At 36.4% G+C, this 20,729-nt stretch overlaps 1 protein-coding gene across 6 annotated transcripts in view; it reads right to left on the bottom strand.

Annotated features, from left to right (window-relative positions):
- The window catches only part of TMEM117 (transmembrane protein 117), a 474,959-nt gene that overhangs the window by 68,778 nt on the left and 385,452 nt on the right, over positions 1–20,729 (bottom strand). For all 6 annotated transcript variants that reach the window (XM_019653056.1, XM_019653060.1, XM_019653057.1 and 3 more), the window contains one exon: positions 8,952–9,111. In XM_019653056.1, the coding sequence (XP_019508601.1) occupies positions 8,952–9,111 (160 nt within the window). The remainder of the gene's footprint in view (positions 1–8,951; positions 9,112–20,729) is intronic.

Genomic DNA, 20,729 nt, shown 5'->3' with positions numbered 1-20,729 from the left:
ATTATTCACAATAGCTAAGACTTGGAAACAACCAAAATGCCCATCGGTAGATGACTGGATTAAGAAACTTTGGTACATTTATACAATGGAGTATTATTCAGCTATAAAGAAGAAGGAAATAGTACGCTTTGCAACAATATGGATGGAACTAGAGAACATTATGCTAAGTGAAATAAGTCAGTCAGAGAAAGACAAATATCATATGATCTCACTTTACCTTGTTCCTTAGCTTTATCATTGCATCTTAAAAACTTAATAGAGGAGCCCATAGAAATATCTCATATCCTTAACTGTCCATTAAGAGTAGTTACAAAGTTTTGGCCCCTTTTTACTGGGGAGAGATGAATGTCTGTCAGTAGGGCTTACACTTAGCATAACCTGTTAACATCCTGACCTGATGTGTAATCATACTCTGGGTTTGGAACCTGTCCCAGAGGAGTTAAGGACCTGATGAAATGACTGAATATGTCAGTCTTCAACATTGCACTTTTTAAAATCATGTATAAGTGGTACAATGACAAGTGGCAACTGCTACACATGACTTCCAGGGCCAAGCATGATACACACACAAAGATGAAGGTGAGGGCTAGACTTTCTTTTGGGGTGATGATCAGGCACTAATCACTCCATGGCACCTGGAAACAACCATGCATCTAGTGGAAAAAATAAAGTTTGAAGGAGATATATCTTGTTATCTCATGTGGCTTTGAAAAAATTATTGTTCATGTGCAATAGTATAGAATTTATATCTTCCCAGTTTTTAAATCATGTTCTAGCTCTTTTTAAAAAAGACACCTCAGGGATTGGAGTATTTAAATTGGAATAAAAGTTAAATGTCTCTATTTTCCACTTGCTTAACCAGATCTTATAATTCCTTCAAGCTACATTCTTCCCACATTAGCCATAAAGACACGAGTGATCTATTTTGCTTCACAATAATCCTCATAAAATTTATTGCCTGTTTTAAAATTGTGATCTATATTGTATGCTAATTAGATTATTAGTTTCATTTTCAACTGAGTGTGATTGTTTAGTTCCTAAACTTTTTTGCCTGACAGCCCCAGTGTTTCTGATTCAACTATTACCTTCTACTGAAATTTTCCTGTTATCATGGGTCACCTGCTAAGGCACATTCTCTGGCACCTCCTGCAGACTGCCCAGTTGGCTGGACTCCTCCATGCTGCATGGATATGACTTACCATGCTAAGTTGTCTACTATTTGGAGGCCAGTCGCTGGGGCTACTAATAAATATATTGAGGTTCCCCTTCATGATTCTCCTAGAACAGTCTCTCTTTCCACTGGACCAGCAGTGATGTGACAGTACATAAAGTTGAGATCCAACCTCTAAGGCACATGAGGACAGTAGGCATTTATGGTTACTCTAAGTAATACTTAAATGATAAACCCTTATTCCATGTTGTCACTTGGGACCTATAACAGAAATTACGATGACTGTGTTTTCAAATAGGAGTGTAACCCTTGAGCAAGAAAAATGAAGATGTAAAACAATTGTGAAAAGGAGTTTAAAATACTATGAAGACAGTTATATAAGGTATCCTCAAAGCTGAAGAATATGTTAAAATAGTGAACAGCCATTTAAACAATCCTTGCTTTCTAAGGAGCCTGTAAACAAAATCAGTTGGAATAACTTATTCTGAAAATATATGCCAGCTCGTCAAAACACCATGGCTATTTAATTAAAATAAGTTCATACTTGTTGTTCTGCCCTGTTCTAGTGATTGATTTTACTTTCAATAGCTATGATCTCAAAAGAAGTGCCCTACTAAAGCCAAGTCATGGAGTTTTAAAATAAAGTGTACCAAGAGTCATAATGTCTATTTTTTAAACGTCATCCTACTACGTCTGAGAACCATGCACAAAACAGAAAACAAACATTTTAGATGTTACACAGTAAAATGTTTGTAGAATGCAATTTTCATAATTAGTTTTTCAGTGCATTAAGAATTACTTTTCAGGAAATATCACTTCTCTCTAAGTGCTTTTCAACTAGACTAAGAGTCCTTTTTAACACTTAATGGAGCAATTTATTCATGCTGTTATTTGGGTATTTAATATCTGTAAGATCGTAATTCAATGAAAATGACCTAATCTAATATTATTGATGGTTCATTCTCCTGCTGTTGTAAACATTTTACTTCTTAAAAAACCTCATGTTCTTTGGCTTTTCTGAAATAATGTTATGTTCATTCCTTTATTTATTCTTTCATTGGGCAAAATATTTCTCATAAAACTGCAGTGCACTGAACATGAGCTAACTGTGGGAATAAAAAAAATTGAATACACACAATTCCTCTCCTTAAGGAACTCACATGTTAGAGGCAAAATGTAGGTATGCAGGTACAAAGGCACTAGGTGGGTACACAGAGAAATTACAAGAAAGCAAAGTGTTGAAAAGATGCATCAACAAGGTGAGGATTCACCAAAATAAGATTTTTGAATCTTTCTCCGTCTTTTTAAAGGCCTCTCTTCTACAAGACTTCTCTCATCACCTTGAAGCCCATTAAGAAATGATATTACATATAGAATGTATTTCTTAGAATTTTTATTAAATTTATTTGGGTGACACTGGTTAGAAAAATTATATAGGCTTCAAGTGTTCATTTCTATAATACATCATCTATATATTGCATTGTGTGTTGACCACCCAGAGTCGGTTCTCTTTCCATCAGCATATAGTTGACCCCCTTTTCCCTCTTCTACCACCTCCATCCATCCTTACCCTCTGGTGACCACTAAACTGTTGTCTGTGTCTATGAGTATTTTGTTTGTTTGTTTGTCTTGTTCATTTGCTGCTTTCAGTTTTATATCCTACATATGAGTGAAATCATATGGTTCTCTACTTTTCCTGTCTGATTTACAGTATGTATCTGTTTATGTATGAAATCTAAGCTATACACACATGCACATACACAACGTGATGAGATAAGCCTTCCAGAGGAGAGGTTGTCAGAGAGAAGAACGGTTCATTTTACTGGCTCCTCAATATATCTCACCTACCCTTCTGGCTGCTGACCTCTCCTCCACCCACCTTCCTCCTCCTCTTCCTCTCTCTTCCTTCTTTCACTTTCTCTCTTCCTGTCCGGTAAAAAAGCACAGAACATTTTTTATCTTGTGAAGAGAAGCCTCCTCTCTTCTAAAGCCTTCATATCAGCAACTAGATCCTGAGAAGGCGGGAGAGGTCAATTTAAAATGTGGCAAAGGTAGGAATGTTTACTTTCTACCTGAAGAATTCTTCTAAATAAATAGTCTTCCTAATGTGTCTCTACTTTCCTATTCATATTTATTCTATTAAATGATAAATTCCTCTATGATGTTTCATCTCCCTTCCCCCTGTCCTCTGTCTCTAGCACCTAATGTGATGCACACTAGGAATGGGTTCATAAATGTTTTCTGAATTTAATGGAACAAAACTGAGTTCCTACCTTGATGATTATACTACTTTCAGCTGGAAAAAAATTTCTTGTTCATTGTTCTGCCTTTTCAAATTTTAGCTGCCTTCTCTTCTACTTTCATCTCTCATTTGAAGCTTTTCCCTACTACTCTGTCTTTCCTGATATCTCTCTCTCTCTCTCTCTCTCTCTCTCTCCTCCCCCACCCCACCACCCCTCTCTCTCTCTCTTTGGTGAACCCCTAAGAAACTTTTGATTTTTAATCTTTCCTTACTCTATGACACATCATATTTTTAACTCCTATATCTTTTCTTCAATCTAGCAAAGGGGATGAATGGGTAGGACATAAGTGCAAATTGAATATTTACATAATGAACTGAAGGGGCATAATAAAATCAAATGTCATAATTATAAATACTAAAACGAATTTGAGACAAGATTTCCTTAGACTGCAGCAGTTCTCAACCTGTGGGTCGCGACCCCTTTGGGGGTCGAAAGACCCTTTCACAGAGGTCGCCTAAGATCATTGGAAAACAAAAAGATATTTACATTACAATTCATAACAGTAGCAAAATTACAGTTATAGAGTAGCAATGAAAATAATTTTATGGTTGGGGGTCACCACNATAGAGTAGCAATGAAAATAATTTTATGGTTGGGGGTCACCACAACATGAGGAACTGTATTAAGGGGTTGCGGCATTAGGAAGGTTGAGAACCGCTGCCTTAGAGGGAAGTGTTCTTTACAATTTACTTTTCATGTTCTGTACTAATGGGTGATTTATGTGAGTCATGTTATATTTTACTTGTATCCGTTGATGCCTTAGTTCTAGAGACTTCACTAGTACTACAGAAAAATGTGATAGAACTGTGAAATAGGTTTCACAATAAATGTACAAAAATTCTATTTAGTGAATATTCACAAAAAACAAATTATACTTTATCTAAAAGTATTTTAAATTGACCTACTAATTATGTTAAAACAAAATATTTACAGTAGTAGTACCATATTCTAATGGTTTCTTTTCTTTTTTCCCCCCAAACATTAAAATGTCTTTCAATAGTGTAAGTTGAATTTTCATACCATTAGAAAGTCTAGGGTCAATTACTTTTAAATCACTTAAATAATTTTAACGAGGACAAATCTTTTAGTGAAAGTACTCTCTCCATTTCCACTAATTTTGCTACTTTTCTATTTTTCTTTTGTCTGAAATATGGGAATATGGGATGCATTAGATCACAGTTTAGTTGGTTATGAATTTGTTAGGACATTTGTATTACATAGTTTTAAATTCCTTGAGTATATATGCCTCCTGGGACTCTGTTTCCTGAAATTCACTCTCTTACCACATGCGTCAGTTCCTAGAACTTCCCGATGATGCTCCCAAAGGCAGACAGAGTTTGCACAAGACTTAGTGCTGAAATGCCACTTCTTTATCCTCATCAAGCAGTTATTACCCTGGACGTACTGCTGCCATGTGAGGCTCTGTGCTAGGGAGCCTTCAGAGATGTATAGTTAGTTATAGCTATGATTCCTGCTCTACAGGGTACAAAAATGCCTATTTGTAATCCAGGTACAAAGTACTCCAGGAATTCCAAGGAGGAAGTAATCACATGGCTGTAATGAGAGGTACTGACATGGTCCTCAATGGTAGGGTCTAGATGAGCAGAGAAGAAGAGAGACCCATCTGGGGAGGAAAAAGAGGTTCCCAGACATCCTGGAGTAAATGTGCTGTGATCCAGGGCCAAGCAACAAGCCCTTTGTTCTGGGGTATAGTTAGAGCATAGGAGATATGGGAGATAACAGCCAGGCCCAGACTGTGGAGGGCACTCAGAGAGCACTCCTGTGCAGTCTGGACTTCGTTCTCAGACAACGAGGAGTCACTGACCACTTTTGGCTGAGAAGTGACATGTGCAACACGGCATTTCCGATTGGAAGGTTATGAAGGTGAGCTGTGTAGGGTATATGGGACGGGGGACATCTGGAGGCAGAAGGTTCCACACGAGGTTGTTTTACAATAGTATAGAGGAGAGTCAGGACTGGAATGGAGGCAGAGAAATGAGAAGGAAGGGTTAGGCTACAAGAGAGACAGACTGCAGAAGATCCGTAAGTTTGGCTGGTTGATTCAGTGTAGGGGAGGAAAAAAGGAGTTAAGGAACTTATTTTGGAGCTTTTATTCCTCATTGTATTAGACACGTACTAATTTGGTTTTTGAGGTCTAACCTCTCCATTTTCTTTTTTTTTTAAATATGATTTCTATTTTTCATTTTGTTAATGTGGTGTATCACATTAATTGATTGGCAGATATTGAACCAACCTTGCATACCAGGAATGAATCCTACTTGATCGTTGTGTATGATCTTTTTCATGTATTGCTGAATTTGGTTTGCTAATATTTTGTTGAGGATCTTGCATCTATGTTCATTGGGGATATCGGCCTACAGTTTTGTGTTTTTTTTGTAATGTCTTTGTCTGGTTTGGGGATCAGGGTAATAGTGGCATTGTAAAATGAGCTTAGGAGCCTTCCCTCCTTCTGGATTTTTTGGAATAGTTTGAGGAGAATAGGTGATAATTATTTTTTGAATGTTTGGAAAAATTCACCTGTGAAGCTATCTGGTCCAGATCTTTTGTTTGTTGGGAGTTTGCTGATTACAATTAAATTTTACTGGGAGTAATCAGTTTGTTCAGATTTTCTATTTCTTCTTGATTCAGCCTTGGAAGATTGTATGCTCCTAGAAATTTATCCATTTTTTTCCAGATTGTCAAATTTGTTGGCGTATAGTTGCTTGTAGTATTGTATTAAATTTTTTTTGTATTTCTGTGATGTCTGTTGTCACTACTCTTTCATTTCTGATTTTATTAATTTGGGTCTTCTCAAGTATGCAGTCTTTTTTAGCAGGGAGACATGAATCAATAATCTATATGCCAGAGCTTGCAAGACATCAAAAGCATTGACAGGGTCCTTTCAAACATAATTTTAAAGCATTTTTTTTCTTTTCCAAAACATAGTCTCCAAGTTTTAGGTCATTCAGAAGTTTCTTAGGAAAATGTCAAGTAAAGGCAGCTTAAACCCGTGGGAAATCAGGTTGCATATATTACATGAGTTCTCTGTAGCATTTTTTTTATTAACGTTTATCAGGGTGACAATGGTTAGTAAAGTTACATAGATAATAGTTTAGTGCTTACCAGAGGGTAAGGGAGGAGAGGGTGGTAGATGAGGGTAAATGGGATCAAATATATGGTGTTGGAAGGAGAACTGACTCTGGGTGGTGAACACACAATGTGATATATAGATGATGTATTACAAAATTGTACACTTGAAACCTATGTAGCTTTACTAGCCATTGTCCCCCGTTTTCTTTGGGACTGCATCACCCCTCAGACAATTGATAGATGGGTGCAGGACAATCCAGTCTTTGCAATTCCCTCCCTGGCAATCTGGAATTAGGCTTGACACCTAGAGAGCACTGTCCCTCTGAGGTGTTCTTGGCTGTGTCCACTTTCTTCCATGTGAACTGGGAAGCTGACAAAGTGCTTTACAGTAAGAGAAAAATAAAGCAGAAGTGGAAAAAAAAAAGATGGGAAATAGAGAAGAAAAGCTAGGTCTGGGTTCCCTGTTACATTTTAATCTCTACTTTCATGTGTCCCCAAAATACAGCTGCATCCCTCCCTAATTCTGTAGGCCATCTTTATAAAACAATAATACCTTTCCCCTGTGATTAAGCTAGCTCGGCAGGATTACTGTTACTTGTAGCCAAAACGGTCCAAATGGATATACTCTTTAGCACGAACTCTCTATCTTCAGTCAATTGGCGCTCTGGCTGCTCTTAACACCTCAGCGCTTCAGTAATCGGTAAACATGTTCATGCCATTTCCTTCCTGTAGAATGTCCTTCCCTTTCCAATCCTGCTGACTCTGCCTATATAAATCCTGACTCTCCTTCCTTTCTTCTACCTCTCTGTGTTAGGTAGGCACTTCTTGAGTGAGTCCATAATATCTATAAATTGTAATGTTACATTCTCCTACTTTAAGTCCCTGATTTTAGTGAACTTATTGAAAGAATCATTAAAACTACACCCAGGAGGTAGATGGTGGTGGGTGGTAGTAGGAAATCAGGAAACGTATGCTCTCACAAATACAATTTTAAACAAATTAAAAAGACAGTGGTCTACTTGTCTACTAGTACTTTTGACTCTAAGATGAGTTCAGAGTGGTACCAATGGGCCACTTGGCCATAGCAGTTATGTCACGTGAGAAATTATATTTGTTAGAAGTATTAGAAAGAAGAAGAACAAAATAGCCTTGAAACAATGCACAATATATTAATGCATAACTGCTATAAATTCAGCTTTACAAAAATTCAGAGGAAGTCATACTGCAAGTGAGAAACAGATATAAAACCTGCCAACGCTTTCTTACTCAAAACCCAGGGCTTTCTCCACCATGCTAAGCTATCCCACAGGAAATTTAAAAAGAAATATGTTAATTTTTAGATGAGACAAAAACTCAATTTTGTCTTTAAATAATTTTTAAAGAAATAATGTATTTTAAATAGCATTCATTAAAATAGTCATACACTCTAGGAACCATCTTGAACCTACTGTCTGAGCTATCTCATTTACAAAAAAGAAAAAAAAGGGCTGTTTGTTCTTTTTTAGACACTACAGAATATCTCTTATTCTGCAGTGTCTAAAGGCCTCTCTTTACTTCTAGAAAATGAGAAAACCAATCTGCTATCACATAAATTTGGAATAATATAGAGCATACTTTCCCTTCAGCAATAGTAATTTTTGTTCTAGTAACTTATAATGCCTCGGGAGGGAAAAACCCAAAATTGAAAGCAATAAGAAAATGTCTAGCAAGTGGATGGATATTTGATAAGCAAGATAAAGTGCCAAGAAATAGTTAATGTCTCTTTCTGTCCCATTCAAAGGACACTCCTAAGACCCCAAATCACCCACACCAGGTGATTACAGTAAAGAGCACTGGTTAGCATCATGTTATTATACAAACAATCTGTTGCTAAGCAGAACAGAAATATTGTTTACAGGAAAATGGAAGGATCTCTGGTGAATACTGAAAGAAAGTGATAATTTCCATAACTAGAAAAGCATTTTTACATCATTCCATTTCAACTGCTATAAACCCTGTGTTGCTTTGGCAATTGCCGATCCTCGTTTTGCTGGCTCTATATCATCCTCATCTCTGCAGCTTTCCCTTTACTAAATGACAGGGGATCTTTTGTGTTTTGTGTTTTCCCCTGAAGCTTTGGCAGGAAACACCACTATGCTGCATGGTTTCTAGGGGCCCACCTTACAATGTTCATACAACGAATTTTTGATGCCTCTCTCACAAAAGCCCCATTGGCTCATCCTCCCTGTAAAATTGCTGAAAATCTGAGCAGAGAAGTCCCCATTAATAGCAACAGTGAATGATGTGCTCCCCTAGGTTTACGGAGCCTTCTGTTGTATAGTGTTTTTTACACTGAGAACAAAGCATAGAGCAGCTTCAGTGAGAAGGGGAAATACAAAGACACTTACCTGCATTACAATAAGGAGGTCAAAGACCAAGATGAAAGAAGCCAGGAATGCTCTGGAAACTTCATCACTGGGCAAAAATCCCCGATTCAGCTTGTCCCAGCTGATCCAGTCAGTTGTAATGACAAGTACAACCACAGAAGTCAGAGTAAAAAGAACCGTCCTGCAAGGAACAAGGTACTCATTAAAAAATATTAGACACAATAATATAGACAGTGAAGAGTGCATGTTATCTGTGCTATATTAAATGTCTACCCCTTGCCCAGTAACTGCCCTAAGGCATATTCACCAAAAGGAAGATGAAAAAGAGAAGTAAATTAAATGCTTTCTTTCAAAAGCAATTAGAAAAAAGTATGATAACATCTCTACCAAGATTTTCTCTTAAGGACATTAAGATAATGATTATACAATAAATAATTAACAAAAATATTGCAGATGACCTTGGCTAGTTCAATGTGTTGCAAAGAGAACATTGATGTGCAGCTCTCACTGCACAGATGCCATTTACTGAGGGTGGTGGACAAGCATATGGAAGAGCATAAGGTAAATGGTGAATAAGTAAGGAAGTCCTTTGATTCTATTTCATGCTACTAAAAAGAATAGTTAGAACGGTCCCATCATCATCCCCATAGCATGACAAGCTCCACAGAGGAACCACCTCTACATGCCGACAGTATAGCCTCTTCTCATAGGACTCATGACATAGAGAGCTTGTGGCCTAGTGACCTGTTGAGGTCACACCATGTCTGATCATTTCTTGTTCTAAGATACTAGGGGTCTGAGATTTTCTCTTATGTATCTTTGCAGCCCCCATAAAATATTGCAAAATTATATGTAGATGAAATTGAATGAATGTTTTATAAAATCGTAACAATTATCAATTAAGCTTTTTATAAAAATCAAAAAATACTTAAGTTAATCTTTAAGATTAATATTCAAAGTAAATCTGAAATATGGGCCGTGAAAATTTAATCTGCCAGAGAATTGTCCATAATGAAGTTGTCTCTGCTTTCAGAGGTATATTGGTATGTGGATATTATTTTGAATTGTAAAAAAGGAAAATAAAAAAGAAAAATATTTTGAAAAAAATCAATCTAAATAAAGAAATAAAATAAGGAAAAAAGGAAATAAAGAAAAAGAAGAAAACAGAGAAGAAAAATATAAAGGTAAGATAATACCTTAGAAGAACACATACCCATTTTGGCAATTAACAAACTGCTTTTGCCTTCTAATATCTTATAACAATTGATATTCATAAAAGAATAATATGAGCTACCCTAGAATTCTCTTTTGAGGTGGACAAAGCACAAATTTCTAACCCTCAATTGGGGTTTTCTTTTAACAACTTCTTATTTGGAACAAGTTATACTTTTATATAACGGATATAATAAACCCCTCCTTGGGTTACCTCCCCATGAATACAAAAGATACATTATTTTAATTTGGGGAAGTAAAAATTTCAAATAAAATTCATTTATTTATTAATAGTGCAAACTCTCAAAAGAATTTGACTCATGCTCTCCAAAATATAAATTACAGATTACCTCTACTACCATTTAGGATACCTCTAATCATTTGCAGAAATTCAAATGAATTATATGAGCATGGGAGATATCATAAATAATTATTACAATTCAAAAGAAAAAAATTGCAAATTTTATATAGCTAAAAGCATAAGAATAACGGGATTTTGAACAAATTTTTTTTCATGTTAAGTCAATTTGTGTTTTTGTTTTTTTGAGTTCAAGAAACTTTGAGCAAATTTGAATGAAATTACCACAATTCTTTTGTCAACAAGGATTAGAACAACCCCCATGAAGGATAGATAAATACGGACTATTCTTCAAAGCTCCTCTGGTAATAAGGGTATTTCCTTACCACACTGGGCTTCTCACATGATGTCCCACAAGGATGCTATGAATATATACACTTCCTCAGAATGCACTGTGTGGTTGAAGAGGTTGGTAAATAGTCGGGCCCCAGTTCCTTCTTTGCCTCCCCAGCCTCCTTCACAAAGCCCTTCAACTCCCTGTTATTCACCACCATAGTGTGAATCCCTGATGAAACAAGAGAACTCCAGCACCTCACTCCAGCTCTATGGCCATCATCCATTCTATTGGTCAGAGCCTGTGGTCTACAGGTTACTATTTTTAATATCACCCTTACACTTTCCCCAAGAGATACCTGGAACCTCCCTTTGTGAGGAGAGTTGATTACATAGGAGTTCATACTCTAATGTTACTTCATTGTTCTAAATATGTAAATTGATACCATAAAATTAAATACTCATTTAGAGGAACATTTTTAGGTGTCAATATCTGGGAGTTAGGAATACGTGTCTGCTGAGCAATCAAAAACCTCATCTATTACAAGATTTATAAAGGAGTTATTCTTATTCATGCTAATAATCTCACTATGAATGAAGTCATTAAAAAAGGTTTTGGTAATTGGAGTTTATCATAATGTGTTGTGTGAGAGCTTTCTAAGACTACATCTGCACCAATTACCTCTTGGTTGTTTGCTTTATTTGATATATTTCATTCAATTCAACATATAATACTCTTTCTAAGAGCTTTTCATATGTGTTTTCCTGGCTTAATCAAGTACTTCTGTTTTGACACAGAGTATTGCTACAGATCTCAAGGAAGAGTTACTGGTTATATTTTATTACTCCAAAGGGAAATTAAAGGAGGTATTCCATCTGATATTTAATATTTAATACTACAAAAAGGATAAAAATGGCGATTATTAAATATGAATGCATACTGCTCAGAGAAAGAGCCCTAAAAATAAAGTCTCAAGAGAATGGAAAAAAAGAAAAGGAAAAGGGGAACCAAAATACATTTGGTCACTTGGCCTCCACAGTTATATTCAGTGCCTTATCTGGAGATAGCTGCAGAAGCAAATGTATTGCACGTGGTTTGATTTTTCAGAGCCACTTCTTATAAAATTGATAGATTACTATGCTATGATAATTCTGTCAAAACACCAGTTTCAAGGAGTCATGACTGAGATAGGTTATAGAAAAACAATCACTTTTGTGTGAAGCTGCTACAAAGAAAACAGCAAATGACTATTCCAGTTACATGCCACTTATAGGGTGCCAGGTATTGATATGAGCACTTTACATGAATTAACAACTCGTATAACCCTTACTACAACCCTATTATCACCACCCCCAATTAACAATTGCAGGAACTGAGTCACAGAAATTTCAAATAACCTCAGCTGGGTTACAGACTTTATAAGTTATAGAAGTGATATAAGATGATTTAAACCCAGGCCGATTCATGGCAGTCTATATCATAACCATTGTATACATTGCCTCTCACAGAAAGCCCCTGAGTGTTACCCTCCCCTTACTATGTTTGTAGATAAGATTCTATTTACTGTCTTTTTTAGTTATAAGCATCATATTGGAAAATTACCTCCCAGAAGTAGTTAACAATGAAAAGTAAAACTGACAGAGAATGATACCGACAGACAGGGAACAGCTAAAGGGAATATTTCGTGGCAGAGGAAATGTAACTTCATGGAGGGTGGCCTTTGATGCAATAACGTCCTTGGGTTTTTATTTAAACAATATGGTTGAAAACATGTTTACTCTGGACCATGCTTCTTGGGAGTACCAGCTCCTCTTTTTAAGAAGCATCTAATTAAACAATTATCTGGATTATTTCCTTTCAGGCTGCAGCCAGCACCAGCAGGACATCCCGGCTCATCAATTGCACTGTCTGGTTTCTGGCCACCAGACAGAAAGAACTCATACATAATTATCAGCTTGAGTGGTTAGTCTCACTTTCATGTTTTCAAATTTCCAATTTATTTGCTTTTCCTCAATTGTTGCTAATTCCTCTTAGATTAATAGGAATTAGAATGTGAGACTAAGAGTGGTTAACAGAGCTTTTCTACTCCAATGGCTCCCAACCTCTGGGGTGGGCTCCTACGAACGAGAGAGTTGCTGCTAAGTGTGAATTTGCATGTACACTAAGGTTTGCCACTAAAGCGAACAAACAAAATGGCTTCCAGACCTGTTAGGGTACTTGCTGATGTCACACAGACTGACAGTGACTGAACTACGGCGAGAATATAGATCTACTGACTCTGAGAAGGACTCGCCCTATAGTAAACCCTTTTCCTTCTTCAGCTAAAAATCTGAAGATATTCTGAAAAATTTAATATCCTCTTGCTCTGGAAACATACTCATTTTATAGCCTATTCAAATATCTTTTATATATGATGATCAGAGACAGAGTTGTGCATGCAAGTAAATGTAGATAATCCCCCAAACATGGTTTAATTCATGGTTTTAACCACCGCTTCATCCTAACTTCTGGATTTTTAAAAAAACACTAAACTTCCATTTTAAGTAACCAACTCAGTTACTATTATTTTCCTTCTTCCATTCATAACCACTTAAAGATGGACTTATTGCATAGTCAAATAGCCTGAAAGCAGGCATTAAATCAAGAGAGACGAATTGGCATCACGTTCTGAGGGCTAACTCATTTAAGGCTAAAGATCACACAATTTCATTCTGATTAAACCAAGTAGCAGGAGTGTACAGACTCTGCTAACTAATATATTGTTAAGTTGAGCCAAACAAAATTGCCAAAATTTGACCATGTTTTATCCTACTAAAAGTAGCAATTTCATGTAATTCAACATAATAAATATACTTTTACGTGTTTTAATATACTAGCTATTATTCATGTTTTAAAATGTTTATAATCTTTGATTCCAGTCATGAATCATATTTCTTCCTGATCATGCTGCATAGTTATTATAACATCCCAAAGGAAATACAATCACTTTTATTTCTTTCTAAAATACTTGTGTTAAAATGTTGGAACTCAGTCAAAACAAGTAAGATTGCACTTCCTAATTTCTCATAGCAAAGCCAAAGTCTGTAAATCCTATTAAAGATGAAAGGTTTAAGGTTACCACTACAATAAAAAAAAAGCATGGATCAAGATAGCAAATTTAATTTTACAATTAAATTATAACCCAGTCTCATGTTTCAAGTACTAAACATAAGAAATGTAGCATAGGATTGGTATTTAAGATGATTTAATACCATAATTTCTAACCATGTTGTTCAGGGGGAGAAATATACAGGCATAAGCAGAAGAATGCTCTCCCTTCACTTTCATTGCAAAACCAAGAGTCAGTTCAAACGTACAGTTCCCTTTGAACACTAAGTATTGCACACAAAAGTCACAGATGGCCATGAGAGAATGCCAGCACTTTTCATTCTTCTTGTTTTAATTATCAGTGTTACCATTGAGATTCTGTGAATAAAACAGCCATTACTCGCATCCTCAAGTTCATCCTGAAATATGTTAATTTACTCAATACTATAGCCGAGCTGAAGAGGTCAAGGTCCTCCTCAGACAGTCGGTAAGGAAAAGGCTTAGTGTCCTTCTGGTCTGCTTCTCTTGCTATCAGGAAGCACTAAAGGAACACAGAGGTAATGTTGGCTTAGTGACCTAGTGAAAGAGCACAGATTCTCCAGATGGCTTTTAAGTAAATGCCACTAACAGTTCCTGGCCAACCTGAGCATATTAGTTAAGACAGAATCCCTGAGAAAGGAGATGTAGTTAGTAATTCATCTTGTTTGTGGCTCCATTGGGATCTGGAGTCTATAAAGAAAATTATTAGACTCTAATGTTGTCCATTAAATGATACATTTATATGTTATTTATCTTTATACCTCTCTATTACTCCGTGAAGAGAAGTGCCCTGAACACAGCAGGAGCTCAAAAAGCACTGAACAAATTGAAAGGAAGAAATAACTTGATAACTCTTGTTCCTGAAGGGCAATGAAAGGGGTGGGCGGCTGAAAATGACACCTCTGAGTAGGGCATTTGGCCATGCAGATTGTAATTTATGTGGACAATGTCCTGACACCCTAGTTTATGTAAACAATGCCCTCTGGGCATCTTTGGTACTCAACCATTGGACCTTGTGCCGGATCCTGGGCATCGGCAATCTTGATAAGAGAGGTGGCAAATGAAATGACCATATTTTTTAGTGGCTTCAATTCTTCTACCTATGTCTGAGTGATGTTAGTTTACCCAGAGGTACGTAAAAGTAGCTTACTGATTTATAACATAGTTAGTCTTGGTCAGGAGAAAGCATTTTTGTTTCTTTGTGTTTCATAGTTTTAGGTGTGGAGTAAAACATGTTTTAGGAAAAATAATATTTAGTGGATGGCAAAGTTTTTAGGATATAGGGCTTTGTATCTTATTACTGACTACCAATAACTGACACATTATTGGTACTTAAAAAGTAGCTGAATGATTAAATGAATCTATTTAACCTGGGGTAGATAATACTTGTTCCTTACTCTTCACCAAGCTCAGATGCTACCACAATTGATGGTACTTCCTCCAGTGTTAATAGAGCTTTCAAAGAAAGGCCTATGTTGTGCAGAATTAGATTAGACAGACTGAATAGGCATATAAATCCTGTGTGTCTCTTAGCAAACTCACCAACCCCATTTTTCTTCCTAGTGAAAATTACCTCATATATACTAAATAATTTACCAATTCAATAGATCAAAACATATGAGACATACTCTACTAATTGTTACCCTGGGTATAAAATATTATCACAAATTCAGTAATGAAAGTGGTAATAAAGATAGAGCTATATAAAATAAATGCCCATTAACTACAAATAACACAAGCAAGAACTATAGCCATTATTGTTTAAGGAAAATAAAACGATAGCTATGATGCTTTTGAGTTTTAAAATGCAGAGTAAAACTTTTAAACTAAACGTACCAAGCTCCATCTTTTTCTCGTTGTTAAATTTGCCCTTAGAAGAAAAACTAAGATCTCGTCAAGTAGGGGTGAGCAGGACAAAAGTGTGTTTTATTTGATTTAAAAATAGGTGAATTTACATGCTGGGTTAATAATAAAAATTTGAGTAAAATTTTGCAACTTTGTTAAGGTTAAGATGTTTATATAAGTCAAAATCAAGGCCAAGAGTGTTTTGAGTTCATCTCAAACATTTCTTAAAGAGGATTTATTATCAGGAGACTGTCCATTGGGAAGAATGCTTTCAGAATTTTCCACAAGTACTCCTGGAAGAAAGAATTTTTTCAATGATATAATGCCTGTGAAAGTAGACATTATGACCATAAAATACTTTTATGAAGGAAGAATAGGAAATAGACAACAGAAACAAAAAAATTCCCTACAGTTGTACAAAAATACTTAAAGGAAATAATGTCATGTCACAATGAAAGATAAAAAAATTACTATTAGGATTCATAAGAGGCACATTTCATTCTTGAATTCTAAGGGAAAAGATTTTTTAAAGCATCTAAAGCTTTATTGCTGCAGATATATATTTAGTTCCTTTTGGGCACTTGTGAAGAATCTTCGGTTTATTTAAGAATAATTTAGGACAAACTGAAAAAAAACCACACTATATCACTCAAAAATAAGGGAAAAACATGCTGGCACTAATGACCAGAGGACCAACTCATAAGTTTGATTTGATTAAGAATTGCTTATTGGCATTTTAAAGGCAGGTCATCAGCCTTGTCCAGTCAGCCTTGTCTGGTCAACCATTGGAGAATTTTGAAGCTATACAAAACGTGTCATTTCATCAAGAATTTAGAAAGCCCCTTGATAGAAAATGCTGTTTCCGGTAATGTACAAGATTGGACAATAGTATTGCTTTTTGAATGAGAAAGTCATATTGTAATGCGTGCAACGGCACAGAGAATTCAAGAAACATTTGTTTGCATCTACCATGCCAAAGGCACAGAGCTAAATTGGATAGACACAGAAATGGTCTCTGCCCTTAAGGAACTTGTTGCCAGTTGAAGGATGTCAATATATACAAAATAATCATACCCAAAGTTAAGTAACAACCATAAAGCTATGGACATTTCCAGGAATGTCTGACTTATTTTTATTCAGGTAGGAAGGATAGCAGGGAGGTATAATAAAATTAGACCTAAAAAATGTATAGATTTCTACAATGGAAAGACTATCACAGGCAATAGGCAAATTTGAAGGGAAATATGGAAATGGTAGTGGGTGAGGAGGGAACCATGGGCAAGAGGAAGTGGCAGATGTTTCCAAAGTTTCTAGACTGCGTGACTAAAAGGATTGGGAAGCCATTAACTAAAGTGAGAAATATGAAAGAAGGCAGGATGAAATATTATAAACTGTTTTGAACACATTGTTGAGTTTAAAGGGCTGGCAGGACATCTACACAGCAATGAACAAGAGTCAAGTAGAAATAGGAATCTGGACTAGGGAAAGGTCAGGTCCTGACATTTGATTCATTCACATACAAGTCATTGTTTGAGTCATGGAGATAAATAAGATTTTTCAGGTAAAACAATTGTAGGGAGCCGGAGGCTTGCAGGAAGGGTTAAGCCTGAAAGCTGGCAGGCTGACAGGCTCTCAGGCCTGGGTGAGCAGTGTGGGAAGGTTGGCCGCTGAGGAGAAAACCACCAACAGCCTTGAAAGCTACAGAGTGGAAGGCCATCCTATTAACAGTTTCTGCTTGTTATGTTTTGCTTTAACCCTGGGAAGGATGCTTCCCTATACCTTATGGAAAACCCCTGGGGAGGTGTTCCCTGGGAGGAGGGGACTATTCCCTCAAGTTTCCAAAACCCCCCTACCTAAGGAAAGTTACTTTTGCTATAAAAGCTGTGTATAAACAATAAACGGAGCCACTCTCTGCTATCAGCAGTGGGTGGACCTCCTGTTCCCAGCTTTCGTCTCTAGTCTCTTTCTTTTCCAGCCTCCCACCCAATCCTCTCAGGTACCCTCCTGGTAGACTCCTGGCTGACGAGTCAGGAGTGCTCGTTTGATGTGCAGGTCACATCAAACAATAAAAAGAAAAAAGAAAATTGGTAAAATCAAGGGCAAAATCTTGATGATCACCTCTTTTTACAATCTATTCAAAGAAGGATCGAGACCAATAAGACCAGAACATATGAGAGATCCAGAAGAAAACAATAATCTAGAAGCCAGAGAGAAAGACAATTTCAAGAATGAATTGGTGGCTCAACACTCCAAATACTACAAAGAGGTTTTATGGGATAAAGATCAAAGATGGATCACTGTTTAAGACACTTTTTTTTTTCAACACAAGCTTCCTTTTAAAATTGCAAAATTGGATGTAAATATAGTTTCAGATATTTTCTCTGTAAACTCAGATATGGGCCTAATTTGTGTTCTGCTCCCAGGATCTCTAAGTAAAGAGGAAGAGAAAATTGAGGGAATTATTTGGATAATTTCAATTTACAACCATTTGGCTGTAATTAGCCAATTAATTGACAGTTTTATTAGAGTTTACCCAAATATAGCAGGCAAAGGTATTTAATCCTTCAATTTTTGTTATGTTTTATCAATGGAGAACAGCCACTTCAAGTCATTCTGTTTTTTAGAAATGTATCACTCAGTAACAGATTTTTGCCTTTGACTTGATCATTTCCTTATTAAGAGGAAATAATTAGCATGTATATTTTGAGGGACAACTATACATCAACACAAAATTATGTCACAAATATATCTACCCTTGAGTACTTTATAACATAATTAGTAAAATGAGCTATAATCTAATTAGGGAAAGAAAACTAGCATGTATCAAAGAAAGTCTTAAAGAAGCACTAGAATTACTTGGTGCCTTGAGGGAAGAGGAAAAAATAATCAAGACAAAGGATCATCTCAGAAAGAGGGATAAAAGTGGTAGGAATTACAATATTGTGCTGTGAGGTAATGCTAAATCTGCCTAGATATGGCAAAAGATAGGGGACATGGATTGGATAGGGAGCAAAATAAGGTGGAATATTTATAGGTAAGATCACCTTGTTGATGGCCTCAAAAGTCTCCAAGGGAGGTTTGATTTAATGCTATAGAATAAAGATCCTATTGATTGCTTTTTAAGTACTATACTGTCCATTAAAATCATTGTTTTGTAGGGTGGCTTCAGTCCTAGAGGGAAGTGATAGCTCAGACAGAAAGAGTAGAAAGCAGATTATTGTAGTCATGCCTAAATAGTATGGTTGTAACTAAATTGTAATGATTGAGAGGACAAATATAAAATATATTTGAAAGTAAAGTAAATGGAACTTTTGCTAAATTTGAATGATGCTTATCAAAACAGGGAAGTTGAGAAGAAAGCTGGTTTGAGAACAGGAGATTATAGCTTTAGAAGCCTACATGTGCTTGCCCCAGATCCTCTATCAGCGGTTCTCAACCTGTGGGTCGCGACCCATTTGGGGGTCAAACGACCCTTTCACAGGGGTCGCCTAAGACCATCAGAAAACAAAAAGATATTTACATGACGATTCATAACAGTAGCAAAATTACAGTTATAGAGTAGCAACGAAAATAATTTTATGGTTGGGGGTCACTACAACATGAGGAACTGTATTAAGGGGTCACGGCATTAGGAAGGTTGAGAACCGCTGCTCTAGGTCCTTATAGTAGGCACAATGCTAAGATGACCGCCAATGATCCTTGCCCTTGTAGTCTCCTCACCTTGAGTCTGGGCAGAACATACTCGTATGAATAGGATGAAATACCACTCTTGTGATTATGTTACCTCATAGTATCAAAAGGTATTATCATAGATTTAATTAAGATTACAAATCAGCCCATTCTTGGGTTAAGCAAACAGGAGATTATCTGGTTGGATCTCATCTAATCACATGAGCTGTTTAAAAGCAGGGAGCTTTCTCTGGTTGGTAACAGTAGAGGCATTTGGAGAGATCTGAAGCATGAGAGGATCTATGTTGCTGAGATGGAGGGGGTCATGGGAGAAGAATATGACATCTAAGGTGCTGAGAGCAGCCCTGGCAGATAGATAGCAAGAAAATGGGGACTTCAGTCCTATAGCTACTACCTGAAACTGAACTCTGTCAACAAGGGAAATGAGCTTAGTAAAGGACTCCATGCTTCAGATGAGAATACTGTCAGTTGACAGCTTGACTTAGGTCTGAGCAGAGTATCCAGCCACATTTTGTCACACTTCTGACTTACAGAATTTGTGTAATATAATAAATGGCTGTGGTAATTTGTTATGCAGCAATAGAAAACTAATGCGGCTGTAGAAATATAAGATTCTTGGGATCCTAAAATGATTGCGTTTTTCAAATATTTCCAAGCTTGATACAGAAAAGAAATGCTTAGCTCTCACCATCTAAGATAATTAAAATCAACTAAAATCATTAACTACCCAAACTGGAGAATAAACCTAGGCTTCCGTGGAACATCCATTCACAAGAAAATGCTCACTGAATTAGAAACCCAAAATTAGTCTTAAGAGAAAATTTGGTTCAGCTACTTGTCTCTAAGTGCATAAATAATTGTAGAGGGAAGGCTGTATCTGTGTCTTTTCTTAAAATTTAACCAGATGGAACGATGCTTTCAAAGCTTATTCAAGCATATGAAAATGCTACCTAATATCTAAATGCAATTTCTGTCAGTTAAATTTAACTACCACAGCCCTAGAAGATTATTTGTCAGGATTTACTCTGTGAGAAAAAACCATATATTTAAAAGAAAATTTTGTCAAAGTAAAGACAGGAACTGGTTTCTAGTCATGGCTCATACTACTTATTTACGTGAACTTAGAAAAGTCAGTTACCTGAAAAGGCTTAATTTCTTGATCTCTGAAATAATGATAATGATTATCATGATGATAAAGAAGTACCGTATTTGCCGGCGTATAAGACGACTGGGCGTATAAGACGACCCCCTAACATTTCCACTCAAAATACAGAGTTTGTTATATACTCGCCGT

Source organism: Hipposideros armiger, unplaced genomic scaffold, assembly GCF_001890085.2.
Source record: "Hipposideros armiger isolate ML-2016 unplaced genomic scaffold, ASM189008v1 scaffold_194, whole genome shotgun sequence".
Taxonomy (NCBI): Eukaryota; Metazoa; Chordata; class Mammalia; order Chiroptera; family Hipposideridae; genus Hipposideros; species Hipposideros armiger.
The sequence above is the reverse complement of the archived record's forward strand: the minus strand, read 5'-3'. Positions and strand labels throughout refer to the sequence as shown.